The following is a 20342-nucleotide window of genomic DNA, read 5'->3' as shown; positions in this document are numbered from 1 at the left end:
AATGGGCTCCATCTTATTCTGGGTTCCCCAGGCCCGCTGGCAGAACCAGGTCTTCAGCACCTTCCGGAAGAGTGTTAGAGTGGGGGCCATTCTAATCTCTGGGGGAATGATGTTCCAGAGAGAGGAAGCCACCATGGAGAAGGCCTTTGTGAGGAGTAGAGTGGTGGTTGGTGTCTCCCGAGGCTTGTAGGCCAGAAGCCAGGTTTCCCTTAAGCCGCTCCTCTTCCTAGTTCTGTTCCATTTGGGAATAATCTCCTTCGCTGCAGTGAAAGCATTGGGGAAAACCATGTCTCTTTCCTTTTCCAGATGTCTGCAATTAAAGAGAGGAACGACAGCCTAGAGAGGGAATCTGCTGTCTTGGCCCAGCTAAATTCAACCAAAGAAAAGCTCCATAAAACTGTCCAAGATCTGAACGAAAGGAAATTAAGCCTGGATTCTGCAGAGAGGGTCATCGCTGATCTGAGATGCTCCCACCTGGAGAAGGAAAGAGTCATCGAACGCACCAACGATGAGATCGAGAAGCTGCGCGGACGGGTGGATAGCAAACGGGAGGAGTTCCAGCAACTGAAAAGTGAAAGCGAACTCTTGCGGAACGTGCAGTCCGACTGCGAGTCCCTGAAGGTGCAGCTGGTGGAGAAGGAGAAGGTGATTGAGATCCTCCAGAAGCAAATCGAGAGCATGACCGAGATCGTAAGCCAACATGGCCGGACAGCTGGCTCCATGGAGACAGAGAAGTCTCAGCTCATAAAAGAAGTCGGCGAGAAGAAGGTGGAACTCCAAGAAATGAAGGTGCCTAACTTTCACTGCCTTGCCTCTGCTGAAAGACGCATTTTTCTTTTTGATCCCAGGGAGTCCTCGACTTACGACTGCAATTGAGCCCGATGTTTCTGTTGCTAAGCGAGAAACTTTTTAAATAAACCCCATTTTACAGTCACTAAATGAACTATTGTAAGTCGAGGACAACCTGCAGTAGACCACCACTGGTTTTGAGATATGAAAACCACAGGCAGAGGTGGCATTCAGCCGGTTCTGACCAGTTCTGGAGAACCGGTAGCAGAAATTTTGAGTAGTTCAGAGAACCGGCAAATACCACCTCTAACTGGCCCCACCAACCCCATCTATTCTCTGCCTCCCGAGTCCCAGCTGATCAGCTGGGTCTTCTTTTATTGCCCTGCACAGGAGAACGGAACTGGAAAGCAGGTTAGTGGGGTGGGGAGGGAAGGGAGATTTTGCAGTATCCTTCCTCTGGAGTGGGGTGGGAATGGAGTATCCTTCCCCTGCCATGCCCACCAAGCCATGCCATGCCCACAGAACTGGTAGTAAAAAAAATTTGAATCCGTCTATCGACCACAGGGTATCACTTGGTCCTGGAAACACTAACTCCATTCCCTTCTCCTTGGCTGATTGCTCTGTCTTTTGGCAGATGCCATGCAGTCATTGCACTGCACTAAAGCAGTAAGCCTTTCACCGTTCTCATTCCTGAAAACAGACACATTGCGATTGTTCAGGACGAATACAGAGATGTGGGAGAAGGAACGGCAGAATCTGGAGGTAGAGTGAAATGAGGGATCCGCCTAGAATCCCTACATAGTCACAAGCAAACTAAGTCCAACCCCCCTTGAGAGCCACTGTCCCTTATCTAACTCTTAACCACGTGATGACCATTACTTGAGATGATGGCCGTGCATAATGAGGGAAGATACCCTTCTCTTAGGAGAATGAAATATTTTGAGAAATATTTAAAAGGCAGAATAATTATATTTCCCTAAAGGAGGAATGGAGAAATATGCTCTTGGAGACAGAAAAAGACAGCCCCCACCTTTCTTAATAGCCTCCAGCAGATATTTTTTGCCCATTAAGAAAGACTGGGCCATCCTATTTAGAAAAACAAAAGACCTTCAGCTCCTGGATGATGGGATTAAGACACGACCCTCCAGGACATAATAGGATTAACCCACGAGCCACAGAGCTCACTACATTGCACAGTCTCCTCAGGCAGGGGTCTTCAAACTTGACCGCATTAAGACTTGTGGACTTCAACTCCCACAATTCCTCCTTCGGTCATGTTAGTTTAGGAATTCTGGGAGTTGAAGTCCACAAGTCTTAAACTTGCCAAGTTTGAAGACCCTTGTCCTAAGGGCATTGCATCAGTGTCCAAACTTCAACCAAACCTGAGAGCTCAGACAACCTACAGAGCCAGCTATGACCCTCTACAACAGCCAATAGAATACATGTTCTTGCACAGGAACAGGAAGCTCAAGTGCAAAGCCCAAGAGAAAGTATAACTACTCCCCACTCTCCACTCCACCTGGTCAGCTGCCCAGGACCACAAACCCATGTGGTTCTGCTTCATCATTAAGCCATTTTTCCAATCAGCCTCCATGTTTCCAAGTGTCTATAAATCAGCTTAACAGGACCTTTCTTTGGTGTGTTTTTTTTCTCTCCCCCAACCTAGAATTTGCAAGAGAAGAAGGACAGCCAGATTCGTGAACTGGAGGCCGGCCTGAGCGACATGGAATTAGAAAAGGTGAAACTGATGAACGTGTGCTCGGAAAGGCTGCGGATCCTAAAAGAGATGAAACTGGAGCGAGAAGAACTTGTGAATGAAATCAAAGCCAGCCGCATTGAGCTCAGTGCCCTCGCAGGTGTTCGTCAATTTCATCGCTCTTTCTTGGAGTCTTTATTCTCAGATCCCTGAGACACGTGTTTCTCAACCTTGGCAAGCTTTAAGATGTGCGGACTTCGACTCCCAAAATCCTTGAGCCAGCTGTGGGAATTCTGGGAGTCGAAGTCCATGCCAGGGTTGAGAAACATCTCCCTAGGGGTACTTGGGATTGCAGGGTTTACGTTTCCCAAACGTGAAGGTGAACCCAGAAAGATGTCCAAATTGTGGAATTCTGATTTAGGGGAAGACATCCAATTGGCAGAGTGTTTAGAAGGTGGCATTGCAGGCTAACTCTGCCCACGGTCTGGAGTTTAATCCGGAGCTTGACTTAGCCTTCCATCCTTCCGAGATTGATCAAATGAGAACCCAGATTGTTGGGAGCAAAATGCTGACATTGTAAGCCTCCCAGAGAGTGCTGTCAAAGCACTATGGAGTGGTATATACAGTAAGTCTAAGCACTATTATTATTGCTATCAAATTGTGCTGTTACCAGGGTGTGGAATTCTGATTTTATCAAACACCAAATTGTTGATATGAGATCTTTCTTTCTCTCTCTCTCTCTTCTCTCCCTCTCTCTTCTCAGACCTGCCTCTTTTATGAAACCCTTTATCAGTTCAAATGTCCCTTTCCCTGTCCACTCTTTCCTCGCTTTGATTGACATCTTCTAAGTAATTGACTTGGGATTCCAAGAAAGATCTGCAAATCCTTCGCTTGCAACCCTGCTGCGCCCTTCTTGCACTTCCTGGAGATCACCAGTTAGGGAGGGGCCACCAATCAGTTCATGCAAGAAGCAAAACTTCAGCCGTCTGGCCTATGCTAAAGGCTTTCCTTTACTAGAATAAGCCCCGTGAGCTCCATTAAGAAGTTAAATCCTTAGTATATATAACGAGGACGGAGCTGGAGAAGATAGTTGAAAGGTAAAAAGTGAAAGCAAAGTCGCGGTTAAACCAGGGATTGGCCGGGATCTCAAACACATATACCCATGCACTCAAACCCACATTTACCCAGTCTCAGTGCATGAGAAAAAACAGAATAATCCTGCTATTAGCTTCACTGTTTCAAATGTTTGCTTCCCCAATTCACTAGATCAGGGGTGTTAAACTCAAGGCCCACCGGCTGAATCTGGCCCGGGGGATGTTTAGATCCAGCCTGCGCGACTGGCAAAGGACCAGTCAGATAACAGATAACTGATAATCAGAGTTGGAAGGGACCTTGTAGGTCATCTAGTCCAACCCCCTGCCCAAGCAGGAGACCCTACACCATTTCTGACAGATGGGAGTCCAATCTCTTCTTGAAAGTATCAAGTGATGACGCTCCCACAGCTTCTGAAGGCAACTTCTGTTCCATTGATTGATGGTTCTCACTGTCAGAAAATTTCTCCTTATTACCAGGTTGAATCTCTCCTGGATCAGTTTCCATCCATTATTCCTTGTCTGGCCTACGGGTGCTTCAGAAAATAGCTTGACCCCTTCCTCTCTGTGGCAGCCCCTCAAATATTGGAAGACTGCTATCATGTCTCCCCTGGTCCTTCTCTTCACTAGACTAGCCATGCCCAGTTCCTGGAACCATTCTTCATATGTTTTAGTCTCCAGTCCCCAAATCATCCTGTTAGCTCTTCTCTGCACTTTTTTTCTAGAGTCTCAACATCTTTTTTATAGTGTGGTGACCAAAACTGGATGCAGTATTCTAGGTGTGGTCTTACTAAGGCTTTATACAGTGGTATTAGTTACCTCACTTGATCTCGATTGTATCCCTCTGTTAATACAACTTAGGGGTGCATTAGCTTTTAGGATTGTCTTAGCAGTCCATGGTGCCTCTGCCAGCAACTCTGTTTATTCTGTTACTATCTTGCTTCAATCAACTTCAAAGAAAAAAAACATACACAAACCTCAGAAGACAAAACGAAGACTTCTTCCCTCTCTGCTTATTTTTTGTGAATGCGCCTACCTAAGATTAAATTCTCAGCACTGGATTTCTCCCAAATTTTGGTTTTCCCACCTGTGATCTGGTTAGATGGATCAAGTAGGTTTCTCTTACTCCTTTCAGTGTCTGACCATCTTAAAATGAAACCTCCCCACTTTCAGACATGCAAGGGCATTCTCCCTGGAGCAAGTGATATTGCACGCATCACAACATCGTCACACAAATGTGAATTGTGTTTTTGCATTATCAAGCAAGCGGGCGAGTTGGGTTTTATTCCACCACGGTTATAGCATAACACAAGCCCAGCGTGACTTTGATTCAGTTTGTTTCTCTTTCGCTGCAGAGGAAGCAGAAATCATCAAGAATGACTACCGAGAGAAGAATGAAGAGATGGAAGCCATTGTGAGCAAACTGAAAATGCAGCTGAAATCTGCTCAGATTGAACTGGAGCAAACCAGGGCAACTTTGAAGACCATGGAGGGCTCGGATGGCCATGGTAATGGTGCGACTTTCGTTGTATACAATTATTTTTTCTTGTCTGCGGAGGAGATTCTCAGGTCATCATGTCTCTGGAGATTCTCAGCGATCCAGGTCATGGTTCTCCCAATGGTGTTTTTTTCAAGAGGCAACTGGACTATCTTTGTTTTTTTTCTTTGAAGATGTTTCCCTCCTCATCCAAGAAGCTTCTTCTGTCAGTGTTCCAGCGATTGCCCTAATTAAATCATGAGCCTCGAGCCAAGCTTCAAAAGAATCCAAAAGATTTACTAGGAGCAACATATCAGCATTAACCTGTATGAAGCCAACTCTGACACATGTGATTTATGGGTCACCTGTGATCCTGTTTCTCCCCTCCCCCCGGGTGTGTCATAAATTAGATTCTCCAACAAAACAGTTCACAGGCTGGTTGTCATCAATCAAATTCTCCAATGAAGGATTTTTGCAGGCAGAAGATCAGGTAGCCTAGCTGCAATCTTTGTAAGATAAGTGTGGAATGTACTTCTAGTTTTAATTTCCTAATGCTCCTTCAGGCTTCCCCCCCCTCCTGCTTATGACAACTCGAAAACAAGCATAGGAATGCTTTACGAGTTGAGATCTTCTCATCCAAGAAGCTGAAGAAGCTTCTTGGATGAGAAGCGAAACATCTTCAAAGAAAAAAAAAACAGAAAGTCCAGTTGCTACTTGAAAAAGCACCTTTGGGATTCTCAGGTCATGATTGTTCCAAAGGTGCTTTCTTTCTCCAGAGACATTTAGCTATGCACTTTGGGATGTCCAGAAAAAAAAAATTGCAGACTACAGGATTCAGGGGACCCTGAGGGCGCAGATAAACCTCCAAGTGGCCTCAACGGCTCTCAGAGGAAGCGCTAACGACCAGATGACTGCAAGGAATATAAATCCTTCCATTCCCCACCATTTAGTCGGAACCAGAGAAGCTTCTTGGACAAGAAGGGAAACGTCTTCCAGAAAAAACAAAGAAAGTCCAGTTGCCTTTTGAAATTAAAAAAAAACAAACACCTTTCAGACAATTATTTTCCTTCTTTTGCAAGGGGTAGAATGGTTAAACCTGTTAATTTTAATCGATTTTTCACATGAATGCCATCAAACCTGATCAGAGCATTTCATCTGAGATTATAAGAATGATTTGATTCACAAAATAGAATGGAATGGAATGGAATGGAATGGAATGGAATGGAATGGAATAGAATAGAATAGAATAGAATAGAATAGAATAGAATAGAATAGAATAGAATAGAATAGAATAGAATAGAATAGAATAGAATTCTTTATTGGCCAAGTGTGATTGGACACACAAGGAATTTGTCTTGGTGCAAATACTCTCAGTATACATACAAGAAAAGATACATCGTCAAGAGTCGAAAATCATAAGGTACGACACTTAATGATAGTCATAGGGTACAATAAGCAATCAAATCATACTAGGAAACAGTCAATATAAATTGTAAGGATCAAAAGTGGGAGGGGATGGGAGGTAAGGAGTGATGAGAAGATTAACAGTAATAGTAGTACAGACGTGCCGATTATTAAGCAAACCCATTGTTCACTTATGAGGCATTTTTGCCGAAAACCAGAAATAAATGCTGGTTTTCTGCAAAAATGTTGTAGATTGCAGTCATGTGACCAGGGGATGCTGCAAATGGCCGTAAACTCTCAGCTGCTTGCTATTGCTGAGCACCTGATGTGAGGTCACATTACTATGGGGAATGGCTCGTTGGAACTTCAGAACTGGGTCATAAGTACCTTTTGGGGTCTCTGCATAACTTTAAATGGACGCTAAGGGACTGATCATAAGTTGAGAATTACCTGTAGTCAATGAGCATTAGTTAATAATGGTCATTAGAGACTTGAAATTGGTGTCTTTCCTTTTCTCCAATAAAAGCAGGAATTGTGGTTGTTTGGGTAGACAGAGATGTGTAGCAAAAACTTCTTGGTATTCTCACTCAACCACAATTCCCAGCATTCTTTGGGGAAGAGTCGCCACAGACAAGCCACACTAAAGGGTTATAAGTTGGCACATATAGATATATAATAAATGGACGCTTGCAATGTAATTTATCTTTATTCTGGGTAGAGAATACCGTAAAAGGCATTGCCCTTCTCTGCTGGAGTGTATGGTACTCATTGATTTTTAAAAAGAGTCAAGGTTCCTTCAAGTTATGGTAGATTTATAAATTCAAAATCGATGTAGAATTATGTCTAGGTTAAAATTACAGGCCTGTTCCCCTCATCAGAAAAAAAATTGTCTCGAATTGTATGAGGCTATTTCTGTGCTGAAAAAATTGTTCCAGGATCTAATCTGGGTTGGTTACTGGAACCAGAGGTTTCGTCTTCTGAGCTTTTGGACTCAGGGAACTTCTCCCTAGCAGTGTATGTGCTTTGGGCTATTCTGTGCATGGCATGTATATGATGCCTGCTGTTGTGTGGCTTTTTAGATGTTGGTTGGGGTGTCGATGGCTGGCTATTAAGTCATTGGCTGTAGTTTCCTTGTACTGCCAAGCCCACCCCTCCTAAGTACTTGATAAGCTGCTGGTAAATCTACTTGATAAGCTGCTGATAAGCTGCTGGTAAATCTGTTGACTGGTGAGGGGCCCATTTCCAGGCTTCAATCACTTCCCTGGCTGTTTTTGTCCCTGTTCGTCCGACAATCTTAGTAGCTGGAACATTGAATGTATGGTCTTGTTCATTGCAGTGTGAGGCTACCAATGAGTTAGTTCGTCTGACCGCTCGCATGTGTTCTTGCAATCTGGTGGTTAGCTTGCTTCCTCCCTGTCTGTTTTACATAGTCACAGGGGCAATCTGTGCAGGGGATCCAGTGGATCACATTGGAAGTACCTCCCATCTCCAAGCAGTCTTTACCATGCATAATTTGTCCTTGTGGCCATGGATCAACAGGAGTGCTGATTTACCACCAGCTTATCCAATACTTAAAAGGAGAGGGCTTGGCAGTATGACAGTCAGCAACTTAATAGCCAACCATCAACACCCCAATCAACATCTAAAATGCCACACACAACAGTCTCCATATACATATCACACACAGAATGGCCCAAAGCACTTAGATTGCTAGAGAGGAGACTCTGAGGATGGATTCCAGCAAAAATTTGAAAGCTCAGAAGACGAAACCTCTGGTCCCAGTGACCGACCCAGATTGGATCCTGCAACATTATCCCGGGACGCGTACTACATTCGCCTTCATTCGTGGGAAAAAATCTTGTGCCAAGAATGTTCAAATTTCCACTCACGCCTTGGACATCTTCTCTTTGACAGCCATGAAAGTTGCGATGGGGATGCAGAAGCAGATTACAGCCAAACGAGGGCAGATCGATGCTTTGCAGAGCAAGATTAAGTTCTTGGAGGAAGCAATGACGAACGCAACTAAGGTCCAATAATTGCCGAATTATTGAACTGTGATAATATATGTGGCCTAGTACAGTCCTCAGGCCAAACGTTGAAAGATTATTATGGGTTCAAATCTGCCTACAATATGATTGAAAGAATGAAACATATGAAGCGCCAGTAAATTGCCATGAGCCTTTACCACAGCCTCTATACATATAGTTTTTCTCTAAAGAGCTTAACGAGTGATTCTCAACATTTTCTTCCCCATTGACCCCAATTAAATACCTTTTGTGGCCATGGACTACGGCCATGGACCCCCAAGACTTAACTCAAGATTTAAAGCATAACATTTCTACAAGTCTTTGAGTGGTGCTGTGGGCTAGAGATGGAGCTCTCGCCTCACAATCAAGAGACTGTGAGCTCAATCCTAGGTAGAGGCAGATATTTCTCTCTCCTGGCACAAGGAGCATATATCTGCTGCAAAACTCTGCACTGGTGACAGGAAGGGCATCTGGCCTGTAAACACTCAGCTCCATTCAGACTCCACCCTGCAAAGGATTATGGGGTCATTAAATGATGGGGAAAAAATTCTTCAAGTCTTTGTGAGGCCCTTGTGATAATATACCCCCCCACACATAGAGTAGACAGCAGGTTGAGAACCCTGACCTGAACTATAACTGAGAAGTTATTTCTTCTAAAATTGAATAAATATTTCCAAAATGAATGAGCCAGAGATGAGATAGGGCTAAGCAAAGTGTTACAGAGAGTTTTCCTCCATTTTAAATTAAGCACACATTAATTTATCCCAGTGTTTCTCAACCTTGGCCACTTTTAAGGTGTTTGAACTTCAATTCCCAGAATTTCCTAGCCAGCCATGGGAATTCTGGGAGTTGAAATCCAGACCCCTTAAAATTCGCAAGGTTGTGAAACCCTGATTTGCCTTGTCAATTTATGATGGTTAATCTGACTAAGAGATTACCAACTGGGTTGGCAAAATAAGTGAAAAAATTAATTCTAATCACATTTAGTAGAAACAAATCGATTTCATTGGAGTGGATTAATTTTCCACTGATGGAATGGATTAATTTTCACTAACCATAATTAAGCTGTAGTTTAAGATTCAGTGTAATGTTTCAGTAAGGTGAATCACAAACATGAATTAAAGTTTTTGAACCACATCAGTTGAGGAGAAAGTTGCGTGCCCATGCACAAATATTTTTTACCGCTTATCCTTACAACCTTCACTGAGAAGCTGTTTCACAACTGCCTTGTGGAGTAGGCTGAATGGGCATATTTTTATCTGTTCCTTGTTCAAGATTTTGCAAGCTGGTTATGCAGTGTTTTCCCCCCCACCTATCTTGCCTATAACAGGAAAAACATTACTTGAAAGAAGAGAGGAACCGATTAAGTCAAGAGCTGGGCTGCATGGCTGCTTTAAACAACAAATTGGCTGGAGAATTGGAAATCCTAAAGTCCCAGGATAAGCGTTTGAAAGACAAACTGGTGACGATGGAAGCTGCTCTAGATAAAGTAAGTTTCCTTAAGCCATCCATGCGTAGTTTCCGACTTACACCCATTCATTTAGTGACCATATGGAGTTACAACAGCCCTGAAAAAAGTTATTTCTAAATAAAAATAAAGATGATTTTATTTTATTTTATTTATAATAATTTTTATTGTTCTTTTCTACCATTTACACATAGTAATCTTAACTTTAACAGTATTGTGTCATCATTATTATACAAATTATTAGTAGTTCTAGGTTGTCCAGGTCCAAAATTTCAAGCCTAAATCAGGATTAACACACAGTATTTAAAACCAGAGATGAAATAAAATCTGTGGATGAAATAAAAAACAGTCAAGATGGAGGGCCCGACTGAATGATCAAAGCCCCGTTCCTTTTTAACGTGTCGAAGGCGGGATTTTGATCATGGAGTCATGGCCGCCATCTTGAATTTTGGGGCCTCATCCTGCCTCAGACATCTCTTGAGATTGACAGAAATAAATACATTTGTTGGTGTTTTTATATACAGATGAGCACTGACAAATGTATATGGACAAATACATAGTAGAACCTCTCATCATGAATGCTTCTGACCATGACCAAATCGGGTTCCAACCAAAAAATTCACATTTTTTTTCACAGCCAATTTCCCCTTTCACACCTTTTTTTTGTGTGAGCACCAAATTTCTAACAGTAGGTTTGTGTCACAACCAAATCAGGTTGCAACCAAAGTTATGGAACGAACCATGGTCGTGACCAGAGGTTCTACTGTGTATATATATATATATACATAGACATATACATACATACATACATACATACATACATACATACATACATACATATCCTGAGGGTTTGCCCTATTCCTGATGCCCCAAAACTTTGTTATTAGGACTCTAATATGGAGTTGAATACGGTTTCCTTCTCTCTGGAAGGACTTAGAGATGGGAAGCCCTGAGCTTCCCGACAGACTCTGATCCTTCAGTTCTTGCTTTTTGCCAAGCTAAACACTTTTCCGAACATGATGTTGAATCTTCTACATCTCCTTCACCTTCCTGGAGGGTGGCCTCAGGATTTTAATAGCATCAATTAACATAGTAGATTACTGTTCCTCAACCTTGGCCCTTTGAAGATGTATGGACTTCAACTCCCAGAATTCCCCAGCCAGCCATGCTGGCTGGGGAATTCTGGGAATTGAAGTCTGCACGTCTTCAAGGGGCCAAGGTTGAGAAACATTGTTGTACATGTGAAGTTGGGTGTTGGAGTTCTTCACTAACGATTTGGTGATTCTTATGTGGTCTAGTTGGGATGGTTGGATGCGGCAAACAGACCATAAAGTGAAGTTGAAAAATCTTCAGTAGTGCACCATATTCTAATATTAAAACAAACCATTACTGATGTTGTGGAATTGGCATGCTTAAATAAATGGGATTGAATTTGTCTTTTCTTTGAGAGAAGTATGAACCATAGAAGAGATGGCTGAATTCCCAAATAGAGTTTCTTGTTTGCTCAAAAACTGTTCAAGATAACTGGAAACCTGATTGCATGTCTTAAAAGCGACTGATAATACTGGGTGTAAATCATGTCCCAAATAGTAAATAACTCACTCCCGATTTTACCCAGGCGTCTCTACAGTTTGCAGAGTGCCAGTGCATCATTCAGCGGCAGGAACAAGAAGTCATGCGCTACAAACTTCAGCACACTTTAGACGTGAAAGTAAGTCTTTTGTTTCACGGATCCTTTCAAAATATCTCGGAATCATTACAGGTAGTCCTCGACTTACAACAGTTCACAGTGAAATTTCGGAGTTACAACGGCACTGTAAAAAGCAACTTATGACCGTTTTCTCTGCAGCACCCCCATGGTCAAGTGATCAAATTTCAGATGCTTGTCAGTTGGCTCATATTTATAACGGTCGCTCATACCAGCTCCTGCCAACCCAGCAAATCAAAAGTGGGTGACTGCAAGTAGACATATGGGTACCACTTCAGAAGGCAACTTAAGAGGGAGACAAAGGGAGCGCCCAGTGGGCTCCCCTGGGCAACAATGATGTCACTGGCTAATCCTTCCTTCCGACCCAGAAGTGCTTTGATGCTATATTGCACAAATGTAGCAGTAATATTGCTTCTATGCAATATTTCATGGTGGCACAGTGGTTAGAACGCAGTATTGCAGGATGACTCTGCCCATTGCCAGGAGTTCGATCCTGACTGGCTCAAGATTGACTCAGCCTTCCATCTTTCCACGGTCAGTAAAATGAGGACCTAGATTGTTGGGCTGTAGAGCATAGAGACAGCCGTAAAGCACCATAAAGTGGTATATAAGTCTAAGTGCTGTTCTTCACAAGCACAAATTCCAGATGTGATATCCAGATAAGAACATATTTTCTTCTTTAAATAGAGTAATCAAGTTAACCATTCCTACTTTATCTTCCTTGCTATGGAAATAACGTGTCTTTCTATTTGCACCTAGTGACCTTTGTGAGCTGTCACCATTTTTATTTATAAAATTTATTGTATTCTTTCAAATCCTTTGGTCTTACTGAAAGAGGGGAAAATGAAACTGTGATCTTGGTTTTGTTGATTAGAAAGATTTGGTGTTATAGATATTGCTAGTTATATATGAACATGTAAAAGCAAAATATGGATGTTGGAGTGTATTTATTTTGTACTGTGCTTGGAAGAGTTGGAAGTCAATGCTCCCTTTTCTTTTTTTTACTCTTTCCCCTTGAATCTCACACCCCCTTTTCCCTGTTTCCCTTCCCTCCCTTAATTTCCTATTTTCTTTTCTTCTTTGTATTTTATCTAATAAAAAGTAAAAATGATAATGATAATGATAATGATAATGATAATGATAATGATAATGATAATAATAATAATAATAATAATAATAATAATAATAATAATAATAATAATAATAATAATAATAATAGTCTAAGAGCTATTGCTATTGCTAGTCATAAATATCTCCTAACCCAGGAGCTGCAGGGACCAGGACACACTGTGGGTTCTTCCACCCTGAAGCAGCGCTATTCAGCCTTGCCTCATTCATCCAGCGCACCGTCATGTCAAACTTTTGCAGGCCACATCTCCCATGTAAGTACGGTGTCTGCTCTGGCCCATGAAACATTACGGCAGCCTTCTTAACCAGGGATGGGCTTCAAAAAATTTAACAACGGGTTCTCTGCCCGGTCGCTGGGTAGGAATGGCCATGGTGGGCGTGGCCTATTTGGCCTCCTGCACCACAGCGGGGTGTGTGTGTGTTTTTGCCCTCTCTGGGCTCCGGAGGCTTTCCTCAAGCCTCTGGAAGGGCAAAAACCAGAGGTGGTATCCAGCAGGTTCTGACCAGTTCTGGAGAACCAGTAGCGGAAATTTTGAGTCATTCGGAGAACCGGCAAATCCCACCTCTGACCTGCCCCCGCCAACCCCATCTATTCTCTGCCTCCTGAGTCCCAGATGATTGGCTGGGTCTTCTTTGGTTGCTCTGCATGGGAGAACGGAGCTGAAAAGCAGGTTAGTGGGGTGGGGAGGGAATGGAAATTTTACAGTATCCTTCCCCTGCCATGCCCACCAAGCCACGCCCATAGAACGGGTAGTAAAAAAAATTGAATCCCACCATTGGCGAAAACGGGCTCCCCGGGCTCCGGAGTCTCTCTGGAAGCCGGAAACAGGCCGATTTCTGGCCTTCCCAAACTTCCAAGAGGCCCATTTTTCGCTCTCCCTGAGCCTTCATGCGCCCCCTTCACTTACCTGCCTCCAAAACAGGCCACGTGGGGACTCCTGGGAGGGGAGGGGAGGGGTGGGCAGGGCCAGCCAGGAGTGAGATTTGTGGGTTCCTCCGAATCGCACAGAATCTTAGCTAGGGGCTCTCCTGAACCCCTGCGAACCCCCAGCAGCCCCCCCACCCCTCGATTTCTTAACTCTGTTCCTCCGTCTCCTACCCAGCTGTGGTCTGGGTTGCCTCTCGTTTCTCTCCCCGACCCTTTTGGGAATGTCTTCCCTGCTTCTTAGGAAAGTACCGTTTCTGTTGCTAAGCAAAGCATTTGCTAAGCGAATTTCGCCCCATTTAATGACCTTTCTTCAACCACCGTTGTTAAGTGAGTCACTGCAGATGTTAAGTCGGTACAGGTAGTCCTCGACTTACAACAGCTCACGTGGTGACCCTTCGAAGCTACAGCAGCGCTGGAAAAGGCGACCTATGACCGTTTTTCACACTTACAACCATGGCCGCATCCCCCATGGTCCCATGATCAAATTCGGATGTTGGGCAACTGATTCATATTTACAACGGTTGCAGTCACGTGATCCCCTTTTGTGACCTTTTGACAAGCAAAGACAATGGGGAAGCCCGGATTCACTTAGCGACCGTGTAATTAATCTAACTGCCCTCAGGGATTCATTTAACGAACGTGGCCGAGAAAAGCCGTCAAAAATGGGACAAAACTCACTTAACAAGTTAATCTACTCTTTTCTGCCCATTCCAATATTTTCTTAATCACCTCCTCCTCCCCCAGAATCTTTTTGTTCTTCCAATTTTGAGCAAATACAGTTCTAGCTGCTGTTAATATATGTATAATTAAATATATATATTATTCTTTACTATAACTCTCAGGTAGGATTCCCAGTAAAAAATATCTCAGGCTTTAAGTCTATATGTTGTTTTATCATCTTTTCTAATCATGTATGTATTTTTGTCCAATATCTTTTAGCTAGTTCTTAGGGAGATTAATGGTGTGAAACTACATAGTAATTTTTAGTCGTTGGTCAGATCTTCAGATTCTTTTAGAAAATGCTTGATGAAACACTAAACTGTTTCTTGTTACTATCAAGGGAAATAGTTGGTTAGGGAAAGGGCCTTTGTGTGTGTGTGTGTGTGTGTGTGTGTGTGTGTGTATGTGTGTGTTTCACTAATCAAAATCCATCTTTCCATTCAGATGCCCTCCAAGCTTAATTACACCAAGGAGGATCCATTGCGAGATTTGAAACAACTCCTTCAAGAGTTACGAAGTACAATTGATGAAATTCCTTCTGCGATTCTCCCCAAAGCAGAAAGTGACAGCGATCCTGACTTGAGCAGTACGCTGTAAGGATATGCAAAATATTGGTAACTTCTGTGTTTAGGATTCTCATTTTGGAAATGAATGACCTATAGGCAAAGGGGACTTTGCCAAGGATAATCACAGACATCAATGGACGTCTCACCTACGCTGAGTTTGTGTTAATCCATTGAGATTAAATTTTCCAAACTGAGCTCGGTCTGTCTTTACTTCCTGGATACCCCCCTGTTGTTGTTCTTGGCAATGGTTGAAAGATGACTTGCCAATGTCTTCTCCTGGGATGTTTTTGTGATGCCCTTGTGTTTTTCATGGCAAGTACAGGTAGTTCTCGGCTTACAACCATTCATTTAGTGACCGTTTGAAGTTACGGCACTGAAAATACTGACTTTTGAAGTTACGGCACTGAAAAAAGTAACTTAGGACTGTTTTTCACACTTACGACTGTTGCAGCATCCCTCTGGTCACGTGATCAATATTCAGACTCACATTTATGACGGTGGCAGTATCCCAGAGTCATATGATCACGTTTTACGACCTTCTGACAAGCAAAGTCAATGGGGAAACCAGATTCACTTAACCAATGTGTTACTATCTTAACGACTGCAGTGATTCACTTAACAAATATGGCAAAAAATGTAATCAAATGGGGCAAAACTCATTGAACAAATGACTCACTTAGCAACAGAAATTTGGGGCTCCATTGTGGTCGTAAGTCGAGGACTGCCAGTATTAACCAGATCCAAGCTTTCATAACTCTTTGAGATCAATCAAGATGGCTAGATGTTGCGTCCTAGCTGGATGGGTGGGTGGATGGATGGATGGATGGATGGATGGATGGATGGATGGAAGGAAGGAGAGAGGTATGGTATATACACAAGCGCACACATAAGGTTTAATAACCTAGATCTCCCTTTGACAGAATTTTGTTATCAGTGTTGAGAAATTCTCAAAACTCTGAGATCTATTTCCACATGGAACAGAAATCTGGCTAGATGAAGACGTGGTGCAATCCAATGTAGGAGAAATTCATGTCATCATAGGGATGATAAGAGTAGTATCATGGAACAGCTGTTTAAACCTCTCAGCTGAGTAGTAGGAGACCATGGAGTAAGGCAGGATTATCCAACCGTGGCAACTTTAAGACCTGTGGACTTCAACCCCCAGAATTCCCATGCTGGCTGGGGAATTCCGGGAGATGAAGCCCACAAGCTGCCAAGGCTGCCGGACACCCTCGGAGTAGGGTATGTGGTTGAACTTATATTTTCCATTATCACTCGCCAGAAGCCATAGACAAAGCACCTGCACCACAGAAAAGAGAAAAGAGGCGAATTCTGCTACCTGGGCATACATTACAGGTGTTCTACTCCTGTTGACAAAGAGCTTTGTGTTTCTATTTTTATAACTGTGGGAGGTCATTTTGCCTACCTTTTGCCTTTTGTCTAGTCCAGAAGTCTCCAAACTTGGCAACCTTAAGACTTGTGGACTTCAACTCCCAGAATTCCTCAGCCAGCTATGCTGCCTGAGGAATTCTGGGAGTTGAAGTCCACAAGTTTTAAAGTTGCCAAGTTTGGGCATCCCTGGTTTAGTCTGTGGCCTATTTCCAGATGCTACAGATCCTGATTATTCGCTGTTAGCACTGTTTTTTATCTTGCAAGCAGTAATTGAGGAAGCTTCTTTTTTAATTAGTTTATAAAATACAATCCAAAAATCCAAAAAGAAAATTATAGGAAAAATAGGGGAGGGAAAAGGAAAGGGGAAAGTGTAGAAAAGAGGGAAATAAGAAAGGAAAGGAATTGACTTCTCTTTGATGCACTAGAATATAATAACAACATCAAACCTCAACTTTTTACTTTTACCTAATAATATAAACCAGCCATTTCTATAATGACAAACTTATCTAATCAGAAAAACCCAAAATCAAAGTTTCATTTTCTCCCCCACTTGAGCACAAAAAGTCCAGAAGTGGTTTCCACATAGAAACAAAAGTAATTGTGATTTGTTCTTTGACCAAAGCAATCAGTTTAGCCATCTCTGCTAACTCCCATCAATTTTTGCCGTCATTCATCTATGGTGGAAATCACGGTGTCCTTCCATTTTCGTGCATAAAATGGTCTCGGTGTCGACAACATATATAATAACGTCAATGTTCCAATTTTTTTCCCCCGAATCTTTTTAATTGGGGAAGGGTCTTGCTTGTTATTGATTGTTCCCTTTTGCTTCATTCCGCATCGGTGATATCAGCTGGAGTCTGGATTGCTCTTGAAAATGGATTTAGAGCAGGGGTATCAAACTCAAGGCCCATGGACCAGATCCGGCCCATGGGGCGCTTAAATGTAGCCCGCGGGGCCACCCTGGAAACAGGGATGGGATGGCCTGCGGTGGCTCTGCCAGCAAAAACCAGAGCTTGGGAGGGCCCATTTTCAGCCGGGACGGCCTCCTGCAGCCATCTGCCCTGGTTGCTGGGTGGGCATGGCCTAGTCAGCCTCCTGCACCACCCAGTCCTGGGAGCAAAAACGAGCCACGGGGGGCCATTTTCACCCGCCCCAGGCTCCGAAGGCTCTCTGGAGGCTGGAAATGGGCCCGTTTCTGGCCTTCCCGAACTTCTGGGAGGCCCATTTTTTCGCCCTCCCTGAGCCTCCATGCAGGCCCAGCACTTTCCTGCAATCCAAAACAGGCTGCGTGGGGACTCCTGGGAAGGCCAGCGTGGGATGGGCGGGACCAGGGTGGGGTGGGATTTGCCAGTTCACCAAAATTGCCATAAAATTAACAACCAGTTCGCCTGAACCGGTGTGAACCGGTAGTAGCCCACCCCTGTACACCATGCGCTAACGAAGCCACCACTCAGCTATATCTCTTTTCCCAGTCAGGAACCCACTTTGTATAAGACAGTGAATGACTACCCAAAACTGTGTCAATAATATGATGTATTACGTGGTGTTTGCATTCCCCCCCATTCAGTGACTTTACTAGCAGAGAAAACATTGGCAGAAGATCACATGACCCTGCAGGTGAGGCTCTGAAATTTTGACCTGGAAGATCAAAATATTCTAACTGAGCCAGATGGAAGAAAATGTGTCTTTTTTTTCCTTTTCCCTTTTGCGTTTCTAGCACCGCATGTTTTTATGTATTTTTATGGGGTATCAAACATCTTTTGAACATTAACAGCCTATCCAGAATGCTGTTATGGAGAAAATTTAAAAAAAGATATTCTCTTTAGCCTTCACTCGTCCCACATTAAGGGTACAATTACAGATTCTGTGGTATCCTTGGTGCTCTCCGAGCGTAGCGGTTTTCTTGCAGACGTTTCACTGCCAAACTCAGCTAGCCCTGATGATGTTACCTAGTTGGGTAATGAAATGTCTGCAAGAAAACCACCAAGTTCAGAGAGCACCAAGGAACCCCAAAGTTCAACCCTGAGCTTTCGATGTTCTTTTCTCACAGCCATAGATACATCTTGCATCTTGCATCTATAGATACATCTTTCTAAGATAGTAGAATTTCTCCCACAATGAAAGCAAAGCTTGTTCCAGAAATGCCCCTCAAAAAGTTCCATTTTAGGGAAGCATCATTTCCCAGGTGAATTTAAAAAAAAAAACTATAATGCTCCATCAAGTCTATTGTATTCTAATATGGAAAAGTCATCAATCCTTATTTCAATTACTGGCTGATGGGTTGGAAGCCAACATCTTCTTGTGGGGGCTTTTAGAGTCTGGTCCCTGCTAGCTAAAGAAATAATCAGGGAACGAAAACTGCCTTGGTTAAGGACATCCTAAGCAAGGTTCTTTCAGAAACTGGCTTGGTTTGGTTCATATTTTACACCGAGGAGACTGGGCCAATCCTGGGATTCCATAAACCTCCTCGTTTTTCTCAAAGGAGCTTCTTCGCTTGCTTTGTCGTTGTTATCATATATTTATTTCACCAATAATCAGCTTTCTTTGATGGCTTTCACAGAGTTCTATCTCTCGATACAGGGAGGCTGCAGTCAGAGACTTACCTTCAGAGGTGACCAGGGGGCAAGAAGCCTTTAGCAGGTGAGAAGTGATGCTTGGTTTGGTCCTTTGACCCAGCAAAGGCATCAACTTGTCGTTAATAGTACAATTTGAACACTACTACCAGTGGTAGGATTCAAATTTTTTTTTACTACCGGTTCTGTGCCGTGGCTTGGTGGGCGCGGTGTGGTTTGGTGGGCGTGGCTTGGTGGGCGTGACAGGGAAAGGATATTGCAAAATCCCCCTTCCCTCTCCACTCCTGGGGGAAGGTTACTATAAAATCCTCATTCCCTCCCCACCCCACTAACCTGCTTTCCAGCTCCGTTCTCCTGTGCAGGGCAACAAAAGAAGACCCAGCCAATCAGCTGGGACTCGGGAGGCGGAGGATAGATGGGGGCGGGGCCAGTCAGAGGTGGTATTTGCTGGTTCTCTGAACTACTCAAAATTTCCGCTACTGGTTCTCCAGAACTTATCAGAACCTGCTGAATGCCACCTCTGATTACTACCTGTGGAATGGAACGTCCAGCTGCACCTCTTTCCACATCTTTTTCGGAGAGTCCTCCTAATCCTCCAGTCTTCCCCCAACCCACAAGTGTTGAGCGTTTGTGTGGGCCTCAGGAAGAAAGAAGAGAACCCCTTGTCTGTTCCAGTGACGGAACCAAGTCTGTCTACCAAACTAATAGTTGCATTCTGCTTTCATAAGATCTTTAGTTTTCGGAGGCACAAATGTTTCAGATAGAAAAGATCAGTTCGGGTTTTTTTTTTCAACAGAGACAGAAATGGCCTTCTCTTTTGCTTAAGCTTAGGGCACCAGGCTGAAAACTAGGAGACTGGAAGTTCTAGTTCTGCCTTAGGCATGAAAGCCAGCTCGGTCACTTTGACTCAATAACCAGGAAATTGTGAATTCTAGTCCTGTTTTAGGCATGGAAGCTGACTGGGTGACTTTGAGCCAATCACCAGGAGATTGTGAGTTCTAGTCCTGCCTTAGGCATGGAAGCTGACTGGGTGACTTTGAGCCAATCACCAGGAGATTGTGAGTTCTAGTCCTGCCTTAGGCATGGAAGCTGACTGGGTGACTTTGAGCCAATCACCAGGAGATTGTGAATTCTAGTCCTGCCTTAGGCATGGAAGCTGACTGGTGACTTTGAGCCAATCACCAGGAGATTGTGAGTTCTAGTCCTGCCTTAGGCATGGAAGCTGACTGGGTGACTTTGAGCCAATCACCAGGAGATTGTGAATTCTAGTCCTGCCTTAGGCATGGAAGCTGACTGGGTGACTTTGAGCCAATCACCAGGAGATTGTGAGTTCTAGTCCTGCCTTAGGCATGGAAGCTGACTGGGTGACTTTGAG

At 43.6% G+C, this 20342-nt stretch overlaps 1 protein-coding gene across 3 annotated transcripts in view; it reads left to right on the top strand.

The window, feature by feature from the left end:
• CCDC158 (coiled-coil domain containing 158) overlaps positions 1 to 20342 on the top strand; it is a 75571-nt gene that overhangs the window by 37238 nt on the left and 17991 nt on the right. For all 3 annotated transcript variants that reach the window (XM_087962738.1, XM_087962737.1, XM_087962736.1), the window contains 9 exons: positions 307 to 789; positions 2456 to 2645; positions 4932 to 5084; positions 8372 to 8484; positions 9815 to 9973; positions 11571 to 11663; positions 12926 to 13042; positions 14881 to 15029; positions 18975 to 19034. In XM_087962738.1, the coding sequence (XP_087818864.1) occupies positions 307 to 789; positions 2456 to 2645; positions 4932 to 5084; positions 8372 to 8484; positions 9815 to 9973; positions 11571 to 11663; positions 12926 to 13042; positions 14881 to 15029; positions 18975 to 19034 (1517 nt within the window). The remainder of the gene's footprint in view (positions 1 to 306; positions 790 to 2455; positions 2646 to 4931; positions 5085 to 8371; positions 8485 to 9814; positions 9974 to 11570; positions 11664 to 12925; positions 13043 to 14880; positions 15030 to 18974; positions 19035 to 20342) is intronic.

Source organism: Notechis scutatus, chromosome 4, assembly GCF_049901735.1.
Source record: "Notechis scutatus isolate UNSWTSFEM ecotype Mainland chromosome 4, rNotScu1.2, whole genome shotgun sequence".
NCBI lineage: Eukaryota > Metazoa > Chordata > Lepidosauria > Squamata > Elapidae > Notechis > Notechis scutatus.
This window is presented reverse-complemented; position numbering and strand designations above follow the sequence as displayed.